The sequence below is a fragment of the Euleptes europaea genome, chromosome 7 (genome assembly GCF_029931775.1).
Source record: "Euleptes europaea isolate rEulEur1 chromosome 7, rEulEur1.hap1, whole genome shotgun sequence".
In the NCBI taxonomy this organism is placed as follows: Eukaryota; Metazoa; Chordata; class Lepidosauria; order Squamata; family Sphaerodactylidae; genus Euleptes; species Euleptes europaea.
The window spans coordinates 90,119,653-90,147,460 of NC_079318.1; the positions used below are offsets into that span (position 1 = coordinate 90,119,653).

Below are 27,808 nucleotides of genomic sequence, written 5' to 3' on the forward strand. Positions count from 1 at the left end.
AAAAAGGTTCCCACCCCTGGCCCAAGGGGTCATCATGAGTCAGTTGTGACTTGACGGCACTCTCCATCACAACGTCAGCGGGAAGGCCTCTTCTGATCACGTCCCTGCGGAGTGAGATGCCGCCTGCTCGTTGGAGACAGGGACAAAATGGTCCCGAAGAGCCCAACAGCCTGGCGATACATCGGGTGCCTGGCCCCCAGGACGTACGTGGAGTCAATGAATGTTCAAGCACCCTTCATTTTAAGCCAACATTTGCCCAACACCAGGACTACCAATTCATTTCTGGTGCTGTAGCGTTCAGCCCTGAGATAGTCGCACAACAACAAAGCATCTTGGAACCCATACCTTTGCCTCACAAGAACGGAAATAGGGCCAGCCCAAAAATTTGCAGGGAAGAGCAGGATTCATGAAAACAAGCTATGTCCACGTGTTAGGAAACTGCACGTCCCGTAGGGTCGCCAACCTTTGGTGGCACCTGGAGATTTCCCGCTATTACAATTGATCTCCTGACGATCAAGATCAGTTCCCCTGGGGAAAACGGCTTCTTTGGAGGGCGGGTTCTATTAAGGCATTGTACCCTGCTGAGGTCCCTCCCTTCCCCAAACCACACCTTCCCCAGGCTCCACCTCTGAAATCTCCAGGTATTTCCCGACCCAGAGCTGGCAACCCTAAAACTGTTTTGGGAAGGCGGAGGCATGGTTTACAAAAGGACTGCGAGCGAGACGTCATTTGGGAAAGAGGAGGAGTGGTCTCCAGCATGATTTTAATCGGGCTCCAAGGCATGATACATAGAATCAGCAACCATTTCAAGGGGAAGAGAAGGGGGGTACACAGCACCCACAAACCAATTGCAGCATGCCAGGGTGGGAGATAAACAAGCCTCTCTCCCAACTTCCAAACTCTGCCACAGGTCCGACATAGAAACATTGATTCCATGAGGTCGGCATCTTCCGATCCTCAGCAAACGAAGGCAGGAAGGCATCCATCCATAAGGGGAGGGGAGGATGGTGGCATTCCTTCCCCCTGCCACGCCCCCCTGCCACAAAGTCAGTACCCTGCAGATCAGGACGAGGGCAATCCGCAATCGCTTCTCGATGGCCCTCTGAGCATCCGCCGTCTTTCCACGGGCCGATCGGAGAACCCCGTCCTGGCGGGACTCCAGAGCAAAGGCTCTGAGGGGGGAGGGCCTAGCAAGCCCTGAATCACCCCCCCTACACACACACACGTGCAAGTCCGTGGCGAACCAGCCCGCTGCCCTCACACACAGCCGGGCCAACCGCGGCAAACAGTTTCGCAAAAATTAAACCCAACGGCGCCTCTCCCGGCCAAGACGAGTCCTAGAGCTCTCAGCCCACGATGATGCTGAAGCCGCAGTGGAACCGATTCTTCCAGTGGTTGAGGAAGGAGCCCAAGGCCAGGGTGACGGGCAGAGGGGGCAACTTCTTCTCCAGAACGGCCCCCACGCACCAGTTACTATCCAAGAAGCCTCAAGAAAGAAAGGAACCATTAAAGCAGCTCAAGAGACAGCAACGGCCCTCTCCCCATCTTCCCCCAAGCTCTCAGCCAAAATCCAGGCAGCACTATATTCCAACAGTCCGGCCTGCTTTTCTGCCCTCCTTCAAGGAGCCTTGGAGGGAACTTGGCCTCAGACGAGGGCCCACACGCCGACCAAAGGGAAGAAGACGGCGTCCTCCACTGAAGTGGTATGGAAACCCCGCCCCCTTTGGCCATGGACACTCAACGTGGTTTTCCTTCCACTGGGAAGTGCTGAAGGAAAAGCATCTGGGGGACCAGAACAAGCTGCGTTTTCACAAGCAATGTACTCAGCTCCTTTTCAGCACTCAAAATTCTGGTTAGTCAGGTATGGGTGCTTTTAAGGAAACCCCCAAGTCAGGGCTGGTAGGCCCCCAACAGGAGCATAGATGGCTAGCAGGGGGCCTTACTGGCAGTGGGGAACAAGGCCTAAGCCAGCATCGCAGTGACATGACATCACTTCCAGCCTGCACCGGAAGTGACATCACTGTGCCGCCGGCGACGTGGGACGCTCTGGTATTTGGGCCTAAGCGCCATGGTAAAAAGGCATCTACCGTAGAGCTTTTGCCCAAATACCAGAGCTTCCTCCGTTGCGGGCAGCACAATCACATCACTTCTTGTGTGTGTAGGCAGTGTCGGCCTAGGCCTTTCCCTGCTGCCAGTAAGTTGAATACATGAAGTTTCCTTATACTGAATCAGACCCTTGGTCCATCAAAGTCAGAATTGTCTACTCAGACTGGCAGTGGCTCTCCAGGGTCTCAGGCAGGGGTCTTTCGCATCACCTACCTGCCTGGTCCCTTTAACTGGAGACGCCGGGGATTGAACCTGGGACCTTCTGCAGGAAGGACCTGGCAACCTATCACAAGCCCTGCCCCCCAAGAATTTCCAAGTCCACCTTCACCAACCATCTAAAACAACAGTCAGGGGACTGCCATAAAAAATAAGGCCTGCCCATATATATATATAAACACCATACTAGTGTCCAGAACGGACAAGGCATGAGGACTGAGAGTCTAGGGGGCACGGCTTGTGGGAAGTGTCAAGGGCCAACACCTACTTCCTGCCTAGGCCAGAGGGTGTCCCCACTCTTTGCTCACCTTTGAAAACCATATTCGCTTGAGGAAGGGTCAGCTGATAACCAAAAGCAAAGCTCGTGTCCTGCAGCCGCGTGTTAGCTTCAAATTCTACCCCAACTTGAATCTGCAAAGAGGAGAAAATGGAGGTTGAAAAAAACAAAAACAAGGGACAGGTATTTGATCCCAGGGATGGGGGGGTGGGATTCATTTTCATCTCACCTGGTCGTTGGCTCGGTGGTAGTAGCTGGCGTGAGCCCCACCGTAGCCAAGGTTAAGCGTGGCTACCCATTTGAGAGCTACAGCAGGGAGAAGAATGGGGGGAAATATAAGCCATGTATACATTAGGGTACTATTGACCTCACAGGGGGACTGCTGGTGTAGTGGTTAGAATTGGAAAAGCATCAGAGCTATGTACCATAGTGGCATGACTTTGCGCGACTGCTGCAACTCAGGCTTGCCTACCTCACAGGGTTGTTCTGAGGATAATATGGGGAAGGGAGAACTATGAACACCACCCGTAGCTCATTGGAGAAAGGGCAGGATAAACGTGTACTACATTGCCCAGGGATCCTGGAGGGGTTTTTGCCTTCCTCTGGGCACAGAGCAGGGGTCACTGGGGGAGTGGGGGGGAGAAGGTAGTCATAAATTTCCTGCATTGTGCACAAGAAATGGCCCTTGAGGTCCCGTCTCCTATCCAAGTACTAAGTACTAACCAGGGCTGACCCTGTTTGGCTTCTGAGATCTGATGAGATCAGGCTAGCCTGGGCCATCCAGGTCAGGTGTGGGCTTTTACTATTGTGTATAGTATATATTATGCTGTATGCATTATCTTGCCAGTGTGGTGGTGTGGTCAGGAGCGGTAGACTCTAATCTGGTGAACCGGGTTCGATTCCCCACTCCTCCACATGAGTGGCGGACTCTAATCTGGTGAACTGGCTTGGTTTCCCCACCACTTCTAGGGTTGCCAGGTCCCCCATCTCCTTCGGTGGGAGGCTTTTGGGGCAGAGCTGAGGGGATCACGTGCACGGGTCACTTCCAGTTTGAGTGGTAAAAGGGAATTTGAGTGGTAAAAGGCCCCTCACGATGCAGTGCTTCCGGGTGTAAACTGGAAGCGATGTGCTGCGATGTGCAGGCACGCATGCATTTGCCCACAGACCCTCAGCTGGTCGGCAGGCAGCAGGGTGGATTGGCAGCTCTATGTTTCGGTGTTCCGATGCATGGGATTTAGATGGGGACACGGATGGAGCATATTGGTCTCCCCCTTTCAAAACAAATGTAGGTCAAGGATTCTCTTGAACAGTGAACTTTAACACGCCAGTTCATTCCAAAGGAACAGTTTAATTTTGCAAACAAAAAGACAAGCTACACATTCAGAGAAGACCTTACTGGACTTTACTACCGCAGATGCGGGGGGGGGGGGGAAGAGGACATTCTGAATGCTTATTCATGTAAAAAAAATCTCCCCGCCCCCAGAAAGCTGGCATGACAAAATGGCTAAGTTTTTTAAACAAAGTCTTTTCTTCTCAGTGTCACGTTCTAGCTTTATTGGAACGTTGGTCAGGAGCTAGAATGGGATGAACAAAGCGAGGAAAGGGAGTCAATTGAAGGGGGGAAACCAAATGACATTTTTTTCCAATTGCTTATAGCCTTGGTTAATACATTATAGGGATCATAAGCACCTAAGACAATGTCTATAAGACAATCTCTGTCAAAGAACTGAACAGATAACTATTTCTGTTTCGCCTGTCTCACTGTGGATATTTTTATCAGTCTCGACACTAGCTTACAACATAGGGAAATTACTCAAAACGTTTTATCTCCCCATCCATTCTGAAATGGTACAATCCAACATGGCAGAAGGGTTGCCAGGTTCCCCCTGCCCACCAGCGGGGGATGGGGGGTAGGGTTACTGGACCCAAGTTGGGAAACTCCTGGAGATTTGGGGATGGAGCCTGGGGAGGACAGGGACCTCAGTGGGGTACAATGCCACAGGGTCCACCCTCCAAAGCATCCATGTTCTCCGGGGGAACTGATCTCTGTAGTCTGGAGATGAGCTGTAATTCCAGGGGATCCCCAGGTCCCACCTGGAGGCTGGCATCCCTTAGCTGAACCATGGCCTTTTCCAAATATATGAATCAGCTCCTTGTGCCCTTTTGCTGATCTTATTTGACACACAATCGCCCTTTCAAAGCCAGACATTATGAGGGATAGAAAAGAACTGTGGAGAAGGACCCTTCTGGATTTCAGACCCCAAAGATTCATCACAGGAACCAACCTGTATACTTCCCGGCCAATGTGACAATGGCACCCTCTTCACCCGGCCGCCGGTGGTATACCATTTCACCACCTAGAACCAGTCGTGAAGTCACGCTTTGCAGGAAGTGCGCAACGACAATAACTGCAGGGAAGGAAACACAGTGTCTGCCGTTCATCAAGAAGACGGAACGCTTCCCCGGCCCATTAAGAGCTGTACTGCAACCACCGTTGTGTTGCAAAATAGATGACAGGAAATGGTCACTCTCCCAAAACACAGCTGTTAAAGAGCTTCAGAAATTCCTCTGGGGGGGTGGAAACAGAAATTGGGGACCCCGGAGGACTGATCAAGAAAGTCTGGAGTCTGCATAGCTCACACTGGAGCAAGGTGTTCTATAAGCATGGGGAATCAGGTCTCTTGCTGTAGCAGACCTTCCGCTGCCACCTCTGGTCCCGGGAGAAATGTGGGTGAAAAGGGGACTTCACAGCATCCTTTCCAGTCACGTAACAGGAAGTGACATCACACGCCGCCGAGACACTCTAGCACAGGGGTCCCCAACTTTTTAAATCCTGTGGGCACCTTTGGAATTCTGACAAAGGGTGGGGGGGCGTCACTACAAAATGGCTGCCCGGGAGATGGGACCAATGATAAAATGGCTGCCGCAGGAAGCAAAGCGACCCATGTAGAGAAAACCCAAGCGCAGGGGAGGAGAGGGATCATCTAAAAAACACAACATAAAGAGGAGTTGGAGAACATAAAACTAACCCTGTGGTGGCAACTGCAAATGAAACATTTTATTCTGCACAGCCAGTCAGATTTCCAGTGGCCAAGCAGAAGCCCTCCTGGGCAGAACCCAACTTGGGTTCACCCATAAACTGAGGCTATCGTATTTTGGTCACATTGTGAGAAGGCTAGAGTCACTAGAAAAGACAGGCATGCTAGGAAAAATTGAGGGCAGCAGGAAAAGAGGAAGACCCAACAAGAGATGGATTGACTCTAGAAAGGAAGCCACGGCCTTCAATTTGCAAGACCTGAGCAAAGCTGTCAAAGATAGGACATTTTGGAGGACTTTCATTCATAGGGTCGCCACAAGTCAGAAGCGACTTGACGGCACTTAACACACACATTTTCAAAAAAAATTGGCAGGCACCAAGTAAATCAGCAGGCACTATGCGCCATGGGCACCATTTTGGGTACCCCTGCTCTAACAAAATATAAAACCGCACCCAACTATTGGTGCAAACTTACATTAAAGACTCATAATGTATTTGTATATAAATTCAATGGTAGCAAAGGTACATATTATATATTTGTAATGCAAGTCTTACAAAATGACACCTTATAATACAGACTACCTCCGCTCTAGCAGGTTTGGGGGGGTTGCTAGAGTGTCCCGGCAACATGTGATGTCACTTCCGGTCACATGACCAGATCATGTGACCAGCACAATGCCCAGCCCTGCCCACAGAAGCACCCAAGGGTTGCTTAGGCTCTTTAGTAATAATCCTCCAAAGCTGCTCAGAGGTTATGGTACCCCCTGCTCACTCTGAGGTAACACTGCTATGTATCACACAGTAGTCAAGGGTGATTTCGTTGTTCCCCCTCACATATGACAGTTGTTAAGCAGCTTTGGAGGTGCGATGCTCCATCCTTCTCTAAGCCACACAGACGTCATAGCGACCCACCGCCTTTCAGAGGCAGTTGCTAGGTTACATACAGCCGGTCTTGTCCTTAGCAACAGTTACTAGGTTACCCAGGAACTGGGATACAGTCCCATTTTATGGGGTTGTAGAATTCCTGCGCCCTCTTTTGATGGTTGTGGGGTATCACAGGGGCTGTGGTTCTACCACCACCCTCCAAGGAAGGCAATCCGGGCCTCTACCCCACCCCACTCTATGGCAAACAAACAAACAAGTGATAGGGCCCTGGCTATTGAGGGTTTCGGTTGCCAAGTTACGTGCAGTGTGGGCTTTCCATTCTGCACTTCTGGCAAGGATGCCATAGAATCATAGAGTTCGAAGAGACTACCAGGGTCATCTAGTCCAACCCCCTGCACAATGCAGGAAATTCACAACTACTTCCCCCACACACACCCCAGTGATCCCTACTCCATGCCCAGAAGATGGCAACAAAACCCCTCCAGGATCTTTGGCCAATCTGGCTTGGAGGGAAATTGCTTCCTGACCCCTGGGCATGCAAGAAAGGGCCACAAGAGCCAAGCACTGATGCAACCCTTCCTGCCCTCCCTCTCATGATCTGGCCATGGTCACAGAATCAGCATTGCTGACAGATGGCCATCTAACCTCTGCTTAAAAACTTCCAAAGGAGAGCACACCAATTCCAGCGTGGTGTAGTGGTTAAGAGCAGTGGTTTGGAGCGGTGGACTCTTTATTGGGAGAACCGGGTTTGATTCCCCACTCCTCCATATGAGTGGCAGGCGCTAATCTGGTGAACTGGATTTGTTTCCCCACTCCTACACACCAAGCCGGCTGGGTGACCTTGGGCAAGTCACAGCCCTGTTAGAGCTCTCTCACCCCCACCTACCTCACAGGGTGTCTGTTGTGGGGAGGGGAAGGGAAGGTGACTGTAAGCCGGTTTGAGTCGCCCTTAAGTGGCAGAGAAAGTCGGCATATAAAAACCAACTCTTCTTCTTCCCTTATTTACACCTTGGAGCAAGACCCTGGCTGTACGTTGCAGTAATCACGCAAGACTAGCAGCGCCACATCAGACAGCATTCCTGTTGAAAATCGGAGGGGGGGTGGTCCCTCGGTAACAGACTGGCAGGGTTCGTAGCCACACAGACAGCAAAGAAGCAAATGTCTGCAGAGTTCTCGCACATGACAGGGTGCTATCGTGTACTTAAAAAGCCATGAAGATATGCTCCAAAGTGTCAATGCTAGAAGCCAGGCCGGACAGCTTCCCCACTATACCCATCCATATTGGTCCTACTCCCTATAAGCCTTGGACAGCTGTGAACTGGAGAAGGAATCGATCGGTGTGACCTCATCCCCATCGGTCACGTGACAGCACTCACCTGACTCGCTGATCAAATCCGGGTTGCCCAGCGTCAGGGTGGCGGTGTAGTCATCGCCCCGGTATTCGGCATCAAACTGCCAAGTCACAAATTTGGACTGTTGCGTCTGGAACGGAAAGAGAAAGGGGAGGGCACCAGCTCAGGAAGGAGGCACGATTCGAATAAGCAGCTGGCTCATTTACCCTGTTCCCCGCTACTTATTCTGGGTCACGGATGGCATGCCACGAGAAGAATGCAGCTGAACTGTCAGCCCAGCCATCGCAAAGCAGCCAAGACTCTACCTTGGGAGTAGGGTTGCCAGCTCTGGGTTGGGAAATTTCTGGAGATTTTGGGGGTGGAGCCTATGGAGGGTGGGATTTGCAGAAGGGAAGGACCACAGCAGGGTAGAGTGCCATGGAGTCTACCCTCCGAAGCAGCCATTTTCTGTAGCCTGGAGACCAGCAGTAATTTCAGGAGATCTCCAGGCTCCTACCCGGGAACTCCTCCCATCCATACACACCCACTCAAGCCAGGCTACATGTGGCATCTACCTGGAAGACTGCCTTCGTCCGGATCCGCTCTGCCAGTAGGAGGAGCGCCTGAGCGTTGAGACTTCCAGCAGTGTTGATGTCCCCGATGAGGGTCGGGAAGGCCTACGCCGGAAGCAGGAAGGAAGGCAGAATGAACTGGGGAAATGGAAGCCAGGCTGAAGAGAGGTTATTGGCTTGGACTGACCACTCTAGGAAGTCATAGCCAACAAGGAGAACACCCCCCCTGTTATCATCTTGGGAGGGAGTGAACAGAATGGTACAGGGGTAGGGCAAAGAGAGTCAGCGTGGTGTAGTGGTTAAAAGCGGTGGTTTGTAGAGGTGGACTCTGATCTAGAAAAACGGGTTTGATTCCCCACTCCTCCACATGAGCAGCGGAGGCTAATCTGGTGAACTGGATTGGTTTCCCCACTCCTCCATCCGAAGCCAGCTGGGTGACCTTGGGCTAGGCTCACTCTCTCAGCCCCACCTACCTCACAGGGTGTCTGTTGTGGGGAGAGGAAGGGAAGGTGATTTGTGAGCCAGTTTGAGTCTCCCTTAAGTGGTAGAGAAAGTCAGCATATAAAAACCAGCTCTTCTTCTTCTTCAAAGAGAACGGAGAGTCCGGTGTGGCTCCACCTTCCACCCACATACCAGAATGAAGGAAGAGGAAGGACTATACCACTTCAGGCTGCAGGAAAGGAATTAAGCACCCCTACATTAATATTGCGATATAAATTAACACATGAAGCTGCCTTATACTTGGTCCATCAAGGTCAGTCATGTCAAGGTCAGACTGGCAGCATCTCTCCAGGGTCTCAGGCGGAGGTCTTTCACATCACCTACTTGTCTGGTCCCTTTAAGTGGAGATGCCGGGGATTGAACCTGGGACCTTCTGCATGCCAAGCAGATGCTCTGCCACTGAGCCACAGCCCTTCCCCAGGATGGCATGTGAAAGGGTAGGCTAGCCACTTCCTTTCCAATGTCATAATTTTTTTCATTTGTAGAGACTTTTTGCATGGAGGCGTCCCACCTGGTGTCTGAAGTGATACAGTCCAGTCTATTATCTCATCCATTGTATGGTTACTTCCCAGTGTAGGAAGTACACTTTGTACCTTGTCAGAAGGATCTTAGCATTACAACAACCCCAGCCTACTATTCACTCACAATTTTATCCTACCTTTACTCCAAGAAGTTTAGGGTGGGATCCCTGGTTCTCACTACCTCGCAGGCTTGTTGTGAGGATAACATGGAGGAGAGGAGGAGGATCTAACCTGCTTTGGGCGCGCACTGGGGAGGGCTCTGGATCCCCCATTTTAGCCTCACAATGATCCTGTGATGATGTGTGTCCAAAAGGGGATGACTGAGTTCAGGTCACCCAGCAAGCTTTAGAGATGAGTGAGGATTCGAATCCAGGCCCCCCTCCTAGTCAGGGGGAAGAATTCTAATTCAAGAAGGCAGCTCCCCAGATTATTTGCTTTGCACACAGAAGGTCCCAGGAGGAGTTCCTTCCTTTCCTTTATTCCATACTTTGTGCTCGTGGACCAATAAGGTCATGAGCAAAACAAATTCAATACATTCCATAATACATAAATAACCAAACATACAAAAATATCCGAACAGTACAGTTAAAAGGTGGTATCATTAAAAACCATAGATAAAAATTCTGCCACGGTGAGGGTTACATTTGGATCAGTATCAGCTAATAGCTTTGCAACTATATCTTGCTTCAGGGCAGGTCCCCAGCTCTGAATGTGTATTGTGATCCATTGGCCTCTGGCGAGATCATGCTTTTTACATTTTTATAGATAAAAATTCTGCCACAGCGAGGGATACATTTGGATCAGTATCAGCCAATAGCTTTGCAACTATATCTTGCTTCAGGGCAGGTCCCCACCTCTGAATGTGTATTGTGATCCATTTGCCTCTGGCGAGATCATGCTTTTTACAATCTACAAAAAAAAAATGCCAGAGTGTCCAAACTCCCTGATCCACAATCACAAAGTCGCTCGGAAAAAGGGACCCCAGAAAACCTGCCTGCTAACTCCCCCCGTGGCAGTACATTTAATCTGGCCTTGGAGAAAAGCATTCAGTCTTTGGGAACAGTTAAAAATTTACAATAAGCAGGTAGAATCTTTGGGATGGGGAGGACAAAGATATAGACACCACCATCAACTTCCCATAACAGACTGATACAATGTGCCACACCCACAAAACAGCTAGAAATATGTGCAGAGCTAGTAACTGCTATCTATGCTGATTAAAAAAAAAAACTAAACCAAACTTTTAATTTTCCTCAATATTCCTGTAGTTATCTTTTACTACCACACCGGTAAAAGATTAAATACTGAGGACACAAGTAAAAGATTAAAAGGGACCTCAAGGCAACAAGTGAGTAGGCCCAGCCCACCCCAAATCCCCAACCTGAGCATGAGATTTTAACCATTAAACCATACCAGTTCAAGCCTGGCTGACCCAGCAAAGATGCGTAAAATAGGTGCAAAGTCGACACCTACCTACCCCATATGTTTGCGCCCAGTACGAAACAAACACATTCCAAATTCCCTCTTCAACACCCCCCCACACACACACACCCCAATGAAACTATGGTTCACCAACCTCTGTGGGAGTGGTCTGTTGATCCCCAACATACATCGCATTTAGGTGGTAATTTGACTGCCCGATTGTGCTCATATGGATTGTGTGGGACACCTGGGGAGAGAGAACCAGTTTAAAAGGATGGCGCAAAAGATATGAGAAGATGCGGCCCTTTCTGGGATAAAGGATCATTTCCCAGCCATTTGAGAAAGACTTCGGAAGCTAAGAAGGGTCGACCCTGGTTAGTATTTGGGTGGGAGGCAGCCAAGAAAGACCATGGCTGCTATGTAGAGTACGGCAATGGCAAATCACCTCTGTAGGTCTCTTGCCTGGAAAACCCAAAGACATTGCCATAAGCCTGCTGTGACTTGACAGCACTTCTGACCACACCACTACAATTTATGGGGCAAAAGCACATTGGCACTTCACAGAGTAGATTCACCAAAGCCGTAGATCCAGGTCCCTGTGGAGCTGGGCACGGGAGAGGCCAAGAGGACCGACCGCCACACATTTCGGTCCGTGTTCTGCCCATGCCGGCCAAAGACGAGCAAAGTGGCATGGAGGCAGGCAAGGCCAAGAGACTGCAGAAACCTCTTTGCCGGATCAGGCAAAACTAGTTTCCTTTCTCTACAAGTAATGATGACGTACATTCTAGGAACGTGAAAACCACCAAACTGCCCATTGATGTTAGGGCTGCCAAGTTCTCCCGGGATTACAACTACCGTACTCTCCAGACTGCATAAATTGCTTATTTGTTATTTACTTGTTTAAAACATTTTATTCCACTTCTCCTGGAGAACATGGCCGCTTTGGAAAGTGGACTCCAGGGCATAATACCGGGGGTCCCCAAACCTATTGAGGCTGAGGGCCCATTTGGAATTCTGACCGGGCACGGTGGGCGCAGCAACCGAACGGCCGCCACAAAATGGCGGCCGCAGGAGGCGGAGCCAGCCACAACGCGATTGCCGCAGCTTCACGTCAGTCACACAGTAGAGATCCTTGTGATGTGGTGGCCGCGGCTTCCAACGCAACCTTTTAAAAAACCTGCCCAGGCAATCAAATCCCCAGCAGTCCATCGGAAGCCTTGCTGGGCCCACCCTAAAAACCCTTGGGTGCCAGAAAAGGCGTCAGCGGGCGCCATGGAGACCATGGGTGCCACACTGGGGACCTCTGCATTATGCCCTACTAAGGCCCTTCCCCTCTCTAAACCCCGCTTTCCCGGGCTCAACCCTTAAATCTCCAGGTATTTCCGAACCCGGAGTTGGCAGCCCTAATTAACGTTCCCCGCCCCACCCTCAACGACCAGGCCGTGCCAAACCCTAACAGGCAAGCTAATTTATCCTCAATAGCAGGGGTGGGGAAAGTCAGGCCCGGGGGCCATATAAGGCCCGCGAAATCATTTGGTCTGGCCCTCCATGGGTCCTGGCTTATCTCTAGCTCAGAAGGATGCTGCCCTGCCTGAATCTCTTGGGCCCAGCTGGGGACGGCAGAGCTCAAAAGCAAGTGGCCCTACGTGGCAGACAATTCGAGCCATCTCCGGTCGTGCCTCTTGGCTAAATATGTGACCAAATACAGCAGGCTAATTTTTAAGCTGATAATTTTGTATGGCCCGCAAATGATGTCATAAATATCCAAATGGCCCTTGGCAGAAAAAAGGTTCCCCACCCCTGCTCAATGGGGTTACAAAAATTCGCCCCTCACCCACCCCACTATTAAGAACACTAACAAGAGATCAGACCTGAAAATGGCTACTGAGGGATTTGTTAATGATCAGCTTGACCCCTTCCATCTGCTGAGGGAAGACTTCTAGAATAAGGAAGAAAAGCAGCCCCGTTAAGTTAAATCACCAACTTTGCAAAATTTGGATTGTGTTGTTGCTGCAGACAGAATATAATGCATAAACGAAATAGGATTTCCCCTCCCTCTTGGCAGGAAGGAATAAAGGGAGTGAGAAAGCAAAGGGTTTTTTAAAAAATATATAAATGAGGACTAGCGGCTTATTTTTTAAGTCAAAGTGTTTCTTGTAGGGAGCGGTGTCTCATCTGGCAGCATACCCTTTCACTTAAGACACAAAGCTCGAGGGCGGGATCTGTGTGCCTTTAACAGTTACCCAACAAGCAGAAATTCAACAGGTAAAGTTTCTCTCCAACTCATCAACACCCTGATGAGGCAAGTGCACCTGTGGTGTAGCTTTTCAAATCCCCAGCCTCTATTTCAGCCTTTTCTAATGAAGAGCCTTGAGGCACAAAAAAATTGTTGTGGCTTCAGCTTTTGTGGCCCAGTCACCACTTCAGCAGATACACAATGGGAATCCCTGACATCTGGGGAAGGAGACTCGGGGAAGACTTCTAGAAAAAGTTTATTCCACAATAAATCCACCCATCTATTAATATTAGATCTATAGAATAACAATTCTACATTGTTATGTACTGATAGGGTTGCCAAACCTCAGGAAGTAGCTGGAGATCTCCTGCTATTACAACTGATCTCCAGCCGATAGAGATCAGTTCCCCTGGAGAAAATGGCCGCTTTGGCCATTGGACTCTATGGCATTGAAGTCCCTCCCCTCCCCAAACCCCGCCCTCCTCAGGCTCCACCCCAAAAACCCACCAGTGGCGAAGAGGAACTTGGCAACCCTATCTACTGAGGACATATGTATATTGAATATAGCATATCTACTAGAATTATGTACTGCTATCTATTAAGGACATATGTATATGGAATATAGCATATTTACTAGAATTAAATAATAGCAATTTATGCTGGCTAATGACTGTAACAATAAATTACAACAATAGCAATGAAATATTGTTACTTATGTATACAGTGGTAGGCAGGAGAATATGCTTGGGTCTCTCTCTTCCTTTAAAAGACTTGTTCTACCCTAGATTTACAAATAAGCAAATAGGTTTGGCATGATTTATACCCACTCCAAAAAGTAGCCAATGGGTATTTTGGAATAGGTACTTCGTTGTGTTTATGTATGATGCATGTGCGGTGCTTGTTTTGTCTATTTTGTTCTATGTAGTTTTGAAAACAAAAAATAATTTTTTTAAAAAAATAAAACCCATCCATCCTTAAGGTGCTGCTAGGCTCTTGGCTGCTTGGTGCAACCGAACGAGCAACACACGAAACCAGCAGGACATGAAACGGGACTTACCTTTGCATTTCTTGTGGAGTTCATCAAAACTGCCCGGGTTAGCCAGGGGCTCCTCTCTGCGGGGTCCCCTTCGCAGGAGGGGCGCAGGGTAAAGCACGTTCCCCATGGCCCCGATCCCACCATGCACCTCCTCTTGAGCTCATGGGGGGCTTAACCCTCTCTGCACCACCCTGAACCCCTTCCCTTCGTCTCAATTGGACACGAAAACATCCCCAATTAAACAAAGGAGCGTGCACAACTGAGCCTCACCGAAAACACCCAGGGTCACGACCCCCTCCCCATCCCCCGAGAAGCCCGTCTGCACAAAAGCAACTGCTTGAAGTTTCAAAAACCACCAGCAACGTCTGGCTCCTTCGCCATCTGCAAAGAGAGCACCTTTCTTGCAGGTGCGCGCAAGGTCACGGGAGGGGCTCTCAGCAGGGAAATCCGGCTATGCATACTTTTCTACCCAAGGCAGGGCGTGGAGAATGCATGGGATGGGGGGGGGCTCTCTGGGCCCCTCTGCTCAGTTGCCCTGCAAGACCAGCAACCGTGCACTGGCAAAAGCAGCGTGCAAGGGGAACAAAGGAAAGTTGCACCAGGGATCAGGCTGGACTCCGGTACAGTATCACATCTGCGTTCTTGATGGGGCAGCCATCTTCCCCCCTCCCTGTTTTCCCCTGGAAGTGACTTTTAGCAGGGCATCCTCTCTCCACGTGCCCTCCCTTCGGCGGCCATATTTGAAACGGGCAAGCGCTCCATTCATTCATTCCCTTCCCTTCCCTTCCCTTCCCTTAACGGGAAGCGAACGAGCCAGCATTGCAGGCTGTTCTGTGATTGGACAACAAGGTTGCCGGAATCCTGCCGCCCACGTTCCTAATGGGAAAGGCCGCGCTGTGATTGGACGGCGGCGTTGCAAACGCTTTCCTGCCTCTGCGCAGCGTTCCAAAGTCGCCCCTAGCCTCTATTTTTGTAAATTATTATTATTATTATTATTATTATTATTATTATTATTATTATTATTATTATTATTATTATTATTATTCAAAAGGTATCTCCTCCTCCTCTGAAGTGTGAGGATGTGTCACTGGGAACCAAGATCGAGTTAATTCATGCCATCGTATTCCTTAGCAGAAAAGGGCAAGAGTCCAGTAGCACCTTAAAGACTTAACAAAAATATTTTCTGGTAGGGTATGACCTTTTGTGATTGGACGGCAGCGTTGCAAACGCTTTCCTGCCTCTTCGCAGCGTTCCAAAGTCGCCTCTAGCCTCTATTTTTGTATATTATTATTATTATTATTATTATTATTATTATTATTCAAAAGGCATCTCCTCCTCTGAAGTCTGAGGATGTGTCACTGGCAACCAAGATCGAGTTAATTCATGCCATCGTATTCCTTAGTAGAAAAGGGCAAGAGTCCAGTAGCACCTTAAAGACTTAACAAAAATATTTTCTGGTAGGGTATGAGCTTTTGTGATTGGATGGCAGCGTTGCAAACACTTTCCTGCCTCTTCGCAGCGTTCGAAAGTCGCCTCTAGCCTCTATTTTTGTAAATTATTATTATTATTATTATTATTATTATTATTATTCAAAAGGTATCTCCTCCTCCTCTGAAGTCTGAGGATGTGTCACTGGCAACCAAGATGGAGTTAATTCATGCCATTGTATTCCTTAGTAGAAAAGGGCAAGAGTCCAGTAGCACCTTAAAGACTTAACAAAAATATTTTCTGGTAGGGTATGAGCTTTTGTGATTGGACGGCAGCGTTGCAAACACTTTCCTGCCTCTTCGCAGCGTTCGAAAGTCGCCTCTAGCCTCTATTTTTGTAAATTATTATTATTATTATTATTATTATTATTATTATTATTATTATTATTATTATCAAAAGGTATCTCCTCCTCCTCTAAAGTGTGAGGATGTGTCACTGGCAACCAAGATCGAGTTAATTCATGCCATCGTATTCCTTAGTAGAAAAGGGCAAGAGTCCAGTAGCACCTTAAAGACTAACAAAAATATTTTCTGGCAGGGTTATGAGCTTTCGGCTGTGGCTCACGAAAGCTCATACCCTACCAGAAAATATTTTTGTTAGTCTTTAAGGTGCTACTGGACTCTTGCCCTTTTCTACTACTGCAGACAGACTAACACGGCTACCCACTGTGAATTATCGTATTCCTTATTACTATGTATAGGTGTGAAAGCTGGGCAATGAAAAAAGCTGATAGGAAGAAAGTAGACTCCTTTGAAACGTGGTGTTGGAGGAGAGGGTTACGGATATCGTGGACTGCCCCCCCCCCAAAAAAAAAATCAGTGGGTTACAGATCAAATCAAGCCTATACTGACCTTAGAAGCTACAATGACTAAATTGAGGCTATTGTACTTTGGTCGCATTATGAGAAGCCAAGAGTCACTGGAGAAGACAATCATGCTAGGAAAAATTGAATGCAGCAGGAAAAGAGGAAGACCCAACAAGACATGGATGAACTCTATAAAGGAAACCACGGCCCTCAATTTGCAAGATCTGAGCAAGGCTGCTAAGGATAAGACATTTTGGAGGACATTGATGGGTTGCCATGAGTCAGAAGAGACTTGATGGCACTTAACACACACATCTCCTTCCGCATCTCTCTCCCCCCAGTGCTGGAGATTGCGTGTGATGGTCGGATGCTCAAGCCAATCTGGTTTCTCCCACAGAATTTTGACAACTGTGTCGATCCTCTACATGCTTCAAGAGAAAGCCCTGCTGAAGAACTGCTCTCCGGAACTTCCGAGTAAACATACATAACCCCGGGCATTGTTTACAACCTTTAGCATACTAAATTATGATGATGATGATGATGATGATGATTGAGTGCCTACAAGTTGCAACCAATTAGAACCCTCAGGGTAGGGTTGCCAACCTCCAGGTAGAGGGCTGGCGATCTCCTGGGATTACAACTGATCTATCAGCTCCCCTAGAGAAAATGGCTACTTTGGAAAGTGGACTCTGTGACACAGAGAAAATGGTTGTTTTGGGGAGAGGACTCTCTATTCCATGGGGGTCCCTCCCTCTCCAAACCTTTACTCTGCTCTGGTTAGGCCTCAACTAGAATACTGTGTTCAGTTTTGGGCACAGATGTAGACAAGCTGGAAAGTGTCCAGAGGAGGGCAACAAAGATGGTGAGGGGTCTGGAGACCAAGTCCTATGAGGAAAGGTTGAAGGAGCTGGGTATGTTTAGCCTGGAGAGGAGAAGACTGAGAGGGGATATGATAACCATGTTCAAGTATTGAGGGGCTGTCATATAGAGGATGGTGCTGAGTTGTTTTCTGTTGCTCAAGAAGGTCGGACCAGAACCAACGGGTTGAAATTAAATCAAAAGAGTTTCCGTCTAGACTCTAGACATTAGGAAGAATTTTCTAACAGTTAGAGCGGTTCCTCAGTGGAACAGGCTTCCTCGGGAGGTAGTAAGCTCTCCTTCCCTGGAGGTTTTTAAGAAGAGGTTAGATGGCCATCTGTCAGCAATGCTGATTCTATGACCTTAGGCAGATAATGAGAGGGAGGGCATCTTGGCCCTCTTCTGGTCACTAGGGGTGTGGAGGGGGCAGGTAGTTGTGAATTTCCTGCATTGTGCAGGGGGTTGGACTTGATGGCCCTGGTGGTCCCTTCCAACTCTATGATTCTATGATTCTAAACCCCAGATTCCACCCCCAAACATACAGGAAATTCCCAGCCCCAGGAGGGCAACCCTATTTCAGAGTGAAGAGTTCTGCAGAACTGAAAAGCTTGCTCACTGTTTTGTGTCAATTGGGTTGGTCCTAATAAAAGGTTTTACCTGCCTTCTTTTTAAAGTGCGCTTCTGAATGCCCGTTGCTGGTGGTGTGTGTGTGTATGGGGTGGGATCGCCAACTCTGGGATGGGAAATTCCTGGAGATTTGGGGATGGAACCTGTTAGCAGAGAGCTACTTACACAGAGGAGAAGAAGAAGAGTTGGTTTTTATGTGCCAACTTTCTCTACCTTTTAAGGAGAATCAAACCGGTTTACAATCTCCTTCCCTTCCTCTCCCCACAACAGATACCTTGTGAGGTAGGTGGGGCTGAAAGCGTTTGGAGAGAACTGTGACTTGCCCAAGGTCAAGAAACTGCTTCTTAGACGACTCTGTCTGGATGGTCTGTTGTTTGGGATTTGACAGGTGGACTCAGACCTTACAGTCACCCAGCTGGCTTCATGTGGAGGAGTGGGGAATGTCAGTATATAGAGAGACTGCAGACCATGAGCCAGATCAGAACAATCTATTTGACAGATGTATTAACAGCTGTAGTCACACGACTGTAGAAAGACTGCAGAAAGAAGCAGTCAGAACTGGCCTGGACAGGTATGACTAGGTGACTCAGCAACTGCCAGTTGATTGGTTAAAATACTGGACAGAATTGTATATAGTTGTACAAAGATTGTGTATGTTACCTCTGATGCAAATGCAGATGCTGGCGGAGCACTTTGTCGGCGTGTGCCAGAATTGTGTATATATTTCACCTGTAAATAAGTGTTAATAGCACTTGTACAAACTGTGCTGACTGCTGTTTTCACTGGAGCCTGGGGTGCCAGCCAAATCTAAACAGCAAACACCAAGCAGGTTCACCAGATTAGAGTCCGCCGCTCATGTGGAGGAGTGGGGAATCAAACTTGGTTCTCCAGATTACAGACCACTGCTCTTAACCACTACACCATGCTGGCAGACTCACTGATTAAATGTAAAGTTAAATGTTTATTTGGGAACTACATTTCAGATAGGAAAGCTGAGAGACAGTCTCTAGCTGACCAGCTAGCTAAGAAGGGAGAGAGAAGGAACTTCCAAGAAGAAGGAAGAAATTAGACCTGAGATTATCAGTCTAAGGACAGACAAAAGGTGACACAAAAAGAGTGGAAGGGTCTCTAACTTTACAGCCCTATCTAGCTGACCACTTGCCCGCCCCCTGCTGGGTCTTTTCCAATTCCTTTGCATGCTAGACATTGGCCATTTATGCAGGGTCGATTCTGCTCCTTGCTCAATAATCCAACCTTTAAAATGACTATTTACAGTCCTGATGCAAGAGGAGAAAGTCAAATCCACCCCCCCCCCCGCATACACACACACACACTCGCCTGCTCCTTCGTTTGCATAGCCATTAGCAATAGTTGTTTGCATCGCTAAACTGGGATTCTGCATGCTTCCTTAAGAAATGCGAAGCTGGTATGCCCTGGCTTCGCAGTGACATCTGGCGTGAAGGGTTAGCGTGAAGAGAGAGAAAATGTGGGGCACTTCAGCCTGGAACTCGCTGCTAATTACCAAGCATAAACGGCCATTGTTACTTTCAACAGCACCTGAGGAGGGACCTCAGTGGGGATATAATGCCATAGAGTCCACCCCCTGAAGCGGCTATTCTTTCCAGTGATCCCTGCAATCTGGAGATCAGTTGTAAATTTCTGGGAGATTCTCCAGGCCCCACCTGGAGGCTGGCAACCTTGCTCTGAACACAGGCATTTCAAAAATCATTGCTTAGCATCTGTCCGCCTCTGCAAATTTATCTTGTGGTTTCCTCCTTTGCACACACAGCTGTTTGAAGTCCAGGAACCCTGACCTCGGTGGCTTTCAGTCACGCTGCTGGCAACTTTTTCATCCAACTCTCTCATCGGCGAGAGCCTCAGAGGGCAGCCTGGCACGCTTCCCATGCCCAGGCCCTGTGCCAGCCGAGAGCTCCCCTTCCTCCACCTTTCACCCACCATTGCAGAGACTGCCAGAGAGACGGCAGAGAACAGGCCAGGCAGGCCTCCGAGGTCCATTGCAAACTAGGGTTGCCAACTCCAGGTTGGGAAATTCCTGGAGATTTGGGGGTGGTACCCAGGGAGGGTGGGATTTGGGGAGGGACCTCAGTAGTGTATAATGCCATAAAGTCCGCCCTCCAAAGCTGCCATTTTCTCCAGGGCAACTGCTCTCTGTAGTCTGGAAATCAGTTGCAATTGTGGGAGATTTTCCAGGCCTCACCTGGAGGTTGGCAACCCTGGAACGTGCAACTAAGCATTCCCCCCCCCCCCCAAAGAACACACTGCATTGAACGGTGCCATTTGTATTGGGTTCATGAGGACTAATCCTAAGGAATCTTTCAGAGGTGGCTTTTGGCTGAAAAATATCTCAAAGATGCACATATCACATGCAAGCCTGGACTTCCTTGGTGGTCTCCCATGCAAATACTAACCAAGGCTGACCCAGTTTAGCTTCCAAGATCTGATGAGACTAGGCTATCCTGACCCAGCCAGGTCAGGGTCCATATCACATACGCCTATTCCTAGAGAACACACAGGCCATTTACGCAGGGTCGATTTTGATGCTCGCTCAAAGCTCCTTTTTTAAATCTGACCTTTAAAATGCCTCTTCATGGTCCCAATGCAAGAGGAAAAAGTCAAACAAATTCCACCCCCACTTGCCTGCTCCTTCATTCCTTCATTTGCATAGCCATTAGCAATCTTCATTTGCATAGCTAACCCTCGGCTGTGATTCTCCATACTTCCTTGAGTGGGTGCTTCCAGGCGTGGACGGAGGTTGCGTTAAAGGGGCCCTTAAGAAATGCGAAGCAGGTATGCGCTGGCTTCGCAGTGACTTCTGGAATGACGGTTCAGCGTGAAGAACTCAAAAAAATATGTAGGGCACTTCAACCTGGGACGTGCTGCTAATTACCGAGCATAAACGGCCACACACACCCAACAGGGTGGCTCTTAGGTAGGGTTGCCAACCTCCAGGTAGTAGCAGGAGATCTCTGCCCCAAAAACCTCCCACCGGGCTTAAAATATGCTAAGGAAATTCTCCTCAAAGTAAAGGGCAATTTAGCCCCAATTTTTGTTACAATATACTTTAAAATCAAGTTTTGGCTCAAAATTCTTCGGCTACATACAGCCAATATCGATCTGCAACTACCTTTGCCTGCGGTACCTGTTTCATCTGCGGCTTGGCATGCCGCTAGTGCCGCCCCAGTGAACGGATCTCCAGCCTTCACCTGGAACTTGGCAACCGGGAGACCTCACCTGGCGAAATTTATTTTCACCACGGGACTTTGTTTGCTTCTGTTTCACTGTATAAGGTTTGATTTTTATGATTGAATTATAAAAAGTCTTATTGATGTTTCCAGTAGCCATCAGTGCTTGTTATTTTCCTTCAACTCTGTTATTATAGCACGAGGGACGATTTTTGAATTGTATAACCTCCAGGTAGTAGCAGGAGATCTCTGCCCCAAAAACCTCCCACCGGTGGCGAAGAGGGACCTGGCAACCCTACTCTTAGGTCCCAGACAGATTCAGGTCTATGGGTCAATGCTATGAGGTATATTTACCCTTAAGCTTGTCATTTTGCAATACACAATAACAATATTGGAGACCAACTGAAGAAGCAATCTTTTGCGAAACGTACACCAATCTAGAAGTGTCGTCTTGTTCACCGTTGCTTGGACTCTGCATGCGTGTATATTTTCTCTCTTTGGAAAAAGCGGAAAGCTCCGGAAGGGCTGCTTAACGTCTTTGCAAAAGTAGAATTGAAAGGAAGCTCTTCACTTCTTCGCTATGATTTCTACTCACCTTGATTCATAGTTCTCTATGGGTCGCAATGAACTTGTTCCTTTGAGATTTTGTATCTGGTATTATTACTGTTAAGCATTGCAGAAATTGTTGTTAGTAAATATTGTACACTGATTTTCAAGTTGAGCCTTCGTGCTGTTGGTTTTTCTAAACCTCCAGGTAGTAGCAGGAGATCTCTGCCCAAAAAACCTCCGAAGAGGGACCTGGCAACCCTACTCTTAGGTCCCAGGCAGATTCATAAGACTGAACCATATCAATTTTGTATTAGCTTGTGCATTGATTTTTGAGGATGCTTATGTACTTTTAAACTATTTGCCCGTCCCTTGGAGGCTAACCGAAGGTCAACGTCCGTCAGTGCCCTTACTACAGCTAAAAGACTGGGTTTGTTTGTTGTCTCCCATCTTGTCACAGCTGACTTATAGTGACCCCGTAGGGTTTTCAAGGCAAGAGACTCTCGTTCAGAAGTGGTTTGCCATTGCCTGCCTCCGCGCCACACCCCCTGGTATTCCTTGGAGGTCTCCCATCCAAATACTTGCCAGGGTCGAGGGTGAGAGTGTGTGACTGGCCCAAGGTCACCCAGCAAGCTTCCATGGCAGAGTGGGGGATTCGAAGCTGGTTTTCCCAGATCCTAGTCCGACACCTTAACCACTACACCACGCTGGCTCTCTAAAAGTCTGGTATTACATCATTGGAAAGATAAAAGCCCATCTCTGGTAAATCAATGGATTGAGGACCTTAGAACTCTGTCAATATTTGAACGCGTGGCGTATAGACGGCAATTGCGTATGGACTTAATTTTTTAGATATCTGGAACCTGTTCATAGATCTGCCACCATTGTTGCTATATGAGCCAGCGTGGGATAGTGGTTAAGATGCGGGGGACTCTGGTCTGGAGAACCGGGTTTGATTCCCCACTCCTACACATGAAGCCAGCTGGGTGACCTTGGGCTAGTCACAGCTCTCTCAACCTCACCTTCCTCACAGGGTGACTGTTGTGGGGAGGGGAAGGGAAGGTTATTGTAAGCCGGTTTGATTCTTCCTTAAGTGGTAGAGAAAGTCAGCATATAAAAAACCTACTCTTCTTCTTCTTCTTTGTCTCTACTTTATGTATATCTTTTTTTTTTAATTAAACCTTATTTAATTGCTGGATTTTAAGTTTTTTTTTTTTTAATTAAACCTTATTTAATTGCTGGATTTTAAGTTTTTTCCCCTTGTTCTTTTTTTGTTTTTCTTTTGGAAAGATAGATAGATAGATAGATAGATAGATAGATAGATAGATAGATAGATATACACACACACACACACACACACGTATATGTATATGTATGTGTGTGTGTGTATGTATATGTGTATGTGTGTATGTATATATATATATATATACATATATATAGTTAACTGATGGGATTATCCAATGTTCCGCTGGTTTCTGCTTCTGGGTTGTATGTGCGTGTCCGTGTGCCGGACCATTTCTTTCCGAGAAACAGCCACGCTGATCCAAAACTTTCCACTGATTTTTAGTTGGGGGTGGGAGCAGAGTTGGGGGAGGGGTCCCTGGTGTCCTGCCTTGTCCAAATATTGTGGCGGCGGCGATTACATAACAAAACCTTTTGGACTTGATGCACCCAGCAGCTCTCCAAACACAACGGCATGTGATAGACACTCCCGGTGACAGAAGGCACAGATTGAGCGTCCATCACATCCTTAGATGATACCCCTGTGGCTGCTGAGCCAGCAGATTGTGAAGGACAGCTTCCCAGAACTGTGTCTGTCTGTGTGTGTGTGTGTTAAGCGCCGTCAAGTCGCTTCCGACTCATGGCGACCCTATGAATCCACGTCCTCCAAAACGCCCTATCCTTAACAGCCTTGCTCAGGTCTTGCAAACTGAGGGCCGTGGCTTCCTTACAGAGTCGATCCATCTCTTGTTGGGTCTTCCTCTTTTCCTGCTGCTTTCCACTTTTCCTAGCATTCTTGTCTTTTCCAGTGACTCTTGCCTTCCCATAATGTGACCAAAATACGACAGCCTCAGTTTAATCATTTTAGTTTCTAGGCCCTAGAAAAGTTCAGGCTTGATTTGATCTGTAACCCACTGATTTGTTTTTCCTTTGGAGGACCAAAAAAAGGCCGTTGTTCCTCTCCCACCGCCTTCCGTCCTTTCCCCTCGTCTTTAATAAACTTTTTGTCCCCTACTGTGGTTTACAGTGCTGAGAATGTCTGGATTGTGCCGATAGCCACGCAGAGGACAGAGCTGATGCGTTTATGTAGATGTTTATAGCCCCCTTTTTTCTCCAAGGGAGACCCAAAGCGGCTTAGAACATCGTTCACCTCTCCTCCAGTTTATCCTCAAACCAACGACCCTGCGAGGTAGGTGAGGCTGAGCGTGCGTCACTGGCCCTCAGCACAAGATTCTTCACTGTGTGACAAAAGGTGTATGCAAGAAAATATTCTGAACAGTATGTTCATTTAAAAAGGCAACCTGTTAAGCAGAATGTCTGCCAGAAGCGTTGATGAGTTGCATTTAGAGTAATGCATGACCTCACTCCCGGACATTTTGTGATTAGCGCCAACTCCTGCAACAGCCATTTCGTGGTTGCGCAAACCACGCTGTGTCATAATAGCAAAGGCGCCAAAAGATTGGGGATTAGGGTTGCCAACCTCCAGGTGGTGTGGAATTCAAAATATAGCACAAAGCAATTGTTTCTAAAATAAAGAAACCAAACAATAGCAACTCATGCTATTACAGATATATATTGGAAACATACAATAACCACAATTCTGGAGCAAAGAAATGTATATCACAATTGGTCTAAGTAAGACCCCAGCTCTCAGCATAAGGCTTTACAATGCAAAATATAAGCCAAAATGCTCAGTCCTTATTCAGTCCGTATTAATAATTTCAATTTCATAAAGTGCATCAGTAAACCACGGAGATCCATTGCTCTACTTCTTGTTTCCGTGGTTTACTGATGCACTTTATGAAATTGAAATTATTAATACGGACTGAATAAGGACTGAGCATTTTGGCTTATATTTTGCATTGTAAAGCCTTATGCTGAGAGCTGGGGTCTTACTTAGACCAATTGTGATATACATTTCTTTGCTCCAGAATTGTGGTTATTGTATGTTTCCAATATATGTCTGTAATAGGATGAGTTGCTATTGTTTGGTTTCTTTATTTTAGAAACAATTGTTTTGTGCTATATTTTGAATTCCACACTCCTGATTAAGCACTTGCAAGCCGTTTTTTGATTACAACCTCCAGGTGGTGGCTGGAGATCTCAGCTATTACAACTGATCGCCAGCCGATAGAGATCAGTTCCCCTGGAGAAAATAGCCACCTTGGCAATTGGACTCTATGGCATTGAAGTCCCTCCCCAAACTCTGCCCTCCTCAAGCTCCACCAGAAAAACCTCCTGCCATTGGCAAAGGGGGACCTGGCAACCCTACCTGGAGAAAATAGACGCCTTGGCAATTGGACTCTATGGCATTGAAGTCCCTCCCCTCTCCAAACTCCGCCCTCCTCAAGCTCCCCCACAAAACAGCCCGCCGGTGGCAAAAAGTGACCTGGCAACCCTACTGGGGATCACTGTACTATGGTGAAGCTGCTGTCAGAAAATCCTAGCACTAGAAACAGGATTGCCGCCGGCACACCAGTGGCCAACAGGATCCGTCCCTTTACGGACGGCAGAGGGGCCTTATCTGAATTTTCTCTCTGCTTTCATTAAGAAAGAAAACACCAAGTTTCTTGCCTCTTTTCTGTACTGAAGGTATAAGGAAAGCATTCAGGGAAGTCTAAGGTCTCCTTAGGAAAAAGACTCCTTCTAAGGTCAAAAAGAAGGGGGGGGATCAAATAGCTGAAACGGATTTTTTCCCATTTTGCAAAGAATAGAGGGTTTGTTTATTTGACCCCCAGGCTAAAGCCGCTGGAAAAGCTTAGGAAGTGTTTTTTATACCTTGGACTCTTTTTTCTTGCTGACTCAATTTCCCTGTTTCTCTCTCCCCCCCTCCAGTCTGACTTGTTGGAGGTTAATGTCCAGCGATAAGATTAGGTCCGAGCACTGTCCTTCACCCCTCTACGAACAAACTTTGCACAAGCCATGACTAGGGTTGCCAACCTCCAGGTACTGCACAAGACAAGAAGGCTCAGTGCTGTGAGGATAATTGTAGCAACCCAAAACAGCACTATGACAATTCAAAGCAAATTAAAGTGAATTTTATAAAGTGAAATAGTGAAAAAATATATACACAAAAATATGTACAAAATAGAAGTACAAGAAGATACAAAATTTACAAAATGCAATCCAATAAATATATTATTCTTCAAGGGATATCACAAATCCTCAAGCAACAAATAAGTCAAAACCCATAAGGGCATCCATTGATATCAAAGTCTATTGATTATTCCAAAAATTGGAGCAGAGCCACAGGAAAAGGATGTCAGACGTGTCGTCTAGATCGGGACCACGTTTCGCATATGGCTTCTTCAGCGACCTGTATCAGCAGCAAATATATATATGCCTTAATAGGTGATGTCTCATAAGGACCGCAAAGGTTTGTATGTAGGTCTCACAAGGACAGAATGATTCTGTCCTTGTGAGACCTACATACAAACCTTTGCAGCAGGGCACAAGTGTATTATAGGTCAGTGAGTATGTCCAAATAAAGTCCATGAAAATAAAGTCAACAGAAAAATCTGTTTAAACCCACCAAGAAAATACAACAGATGCTAAGATCAGCAAAAGACAAAAGAGACCCCCTCACCTCTGCAGGAGTATATTGTATACCTTGCAGCTGTGGACAAGTTTACATCGGGACCACAAAACGCAGCATACAAACAAGGATAAAAGAACATGAAAGATACTGCAGACTTGGCCAACCTGAGAAATCAGCAGTGGCTGAACATGGACTGACCCAAACAGGCACAGGGTCTTATTCCAAGACACTGAAAGGCTGGACAATTCTACCAACTATTTTGTCAGATTGCACAGAGAAGCCATTGAAATTCATAAACATCAGCACAACTTTAACAGAAAAGAAGAGAGTTTAAGAATGAATAAGGCTTGGCTTCCTGTCCTGAAAACCTCCAGACTAACAAAGACTACAGTCCACAATAGCCATGCGGATTAGCTTTGGATTTCACGCATTAACAGATCACTTCAGGATACAATGGTTCCATATTAACATACCACACCCTCATTAGCACATTATCTTGATACTTACAGGACAATGGTTAGCACATTACCTTTGATACTTTTTGCAGGACAATGATTCAGCTCAAACCCAACCCCTTTCTGACTATATATTACTCTTGACACTGAGAGACACTGTCCTTCAGTGTTACTCCTCTGAAGATGCCTGCCACAGCTGCTGGCGAAACGTCAGGAAAGAAAATACCAAGACCATGATCACACAGCCCGGATAACCTACAAGAACCAAAGAAAAATCTTTGTTTCCTTGTTCCTTGTTTACAAGATTTCCTTTTTTCTTCATAAAACGATTGGTTATGTCATTGTAATTTGTAGGGTAGAACAGGATGCCGGTAACTAGCCTGTTTCAAGGTTTGTTTCTTCAGCCACCCCAAAGGGACATCGAGCCTGATATTATTTGACCCCCAGCGTCTGGATATTATTATATATTCTCAGAGCACTCAAATAGTTGTATGTATATTGTCGAAGGCTTCCACGGTCAGAGTTCATTGGTTCTTGTAGGTTATCCGGGCTGTGTAACCGTGGTCTTGGTATTTTCTTTCCTGACGTTTCGCCAGCAGCTGTGGCAGGCATCTTCAGAGGAGTAACACTGAAGGACAGTGTCTCTCAGTGTCAAGTGTGTAGGAAGAGTAATATATAGTCAGAAAGGGGTTGGGTTGAGCTTTATATACATACAACCAGTTGTATGTATATTCAAGCACAGTGTCAAGTGTGTAGGAAGAGTAATATATAGTCAGAAAGGGGTTGGGTTGAGCTTTATATATATACAACCAGTTGTATGTATATTCAAGCACAGTAACATGTGAGGTATGGACCTGACAAGGTTTCTTTCTTGTTCTCAGGACTGAGAACAAGAAAGAAACCTTGTCAGGTCCATACCTCACATGT

The 27,808-nt window shown here is 47.3% G+C and overlaps 2 protein-coding genes across 2 annotated transcripts in view; one reads left to right on the plus strand and one right to left on the minus strand.

Moving 5' to 3' along the window:
- Positions 1 to 1,309: 1,309 nt before the first annotated feature.
- Positions 1,310 to 14,275, minus strand: TOMM40L (translocase of outer mitochondrial membrane 40 like). The gene is made up of 9 exons (XM_056853874.1): positions 14,162 to 14,275; positions 12,740 to 12,807; positions 11,023 to 11,115; positions 8,428 to 8,529; positions 7,898 to 8,003; positions 4,885 to 5,007; positions 2,829 to 2,905; positions 2,631 to 2,733; positions 1,310 to 1,486 (listed from the first exon to the last, which is right to left on the minus strand). The coding sequence occupies exons 1-9, from the start codon at positions 14,265 to 14,267 to the stop codon at positions 1,347 to 1,349; spliced, it is 918 nt and encodes a 305-aa protein (XP_056709852.1). The 5' UTR covers positions 14,268 to 14,275; the 3' UTR covers positions 1,310 to 1,346.
- USP21 (ubiquitin specific peptidase 21) overlaps positions 2,563 to 27,808 on the plus strand; it is a 92,764-nt gene continuing 67,518 nt past the window's right edge. The window contains exon 1 of the mRNA XM_056853868.1: positions 2,563 to 2,569. The gene's annotated coding sequence lies outside the window, so the exon portion shown is untranslated. The remainder of the gene's footprint in view (positions 2,570 to 27,808) is intronic.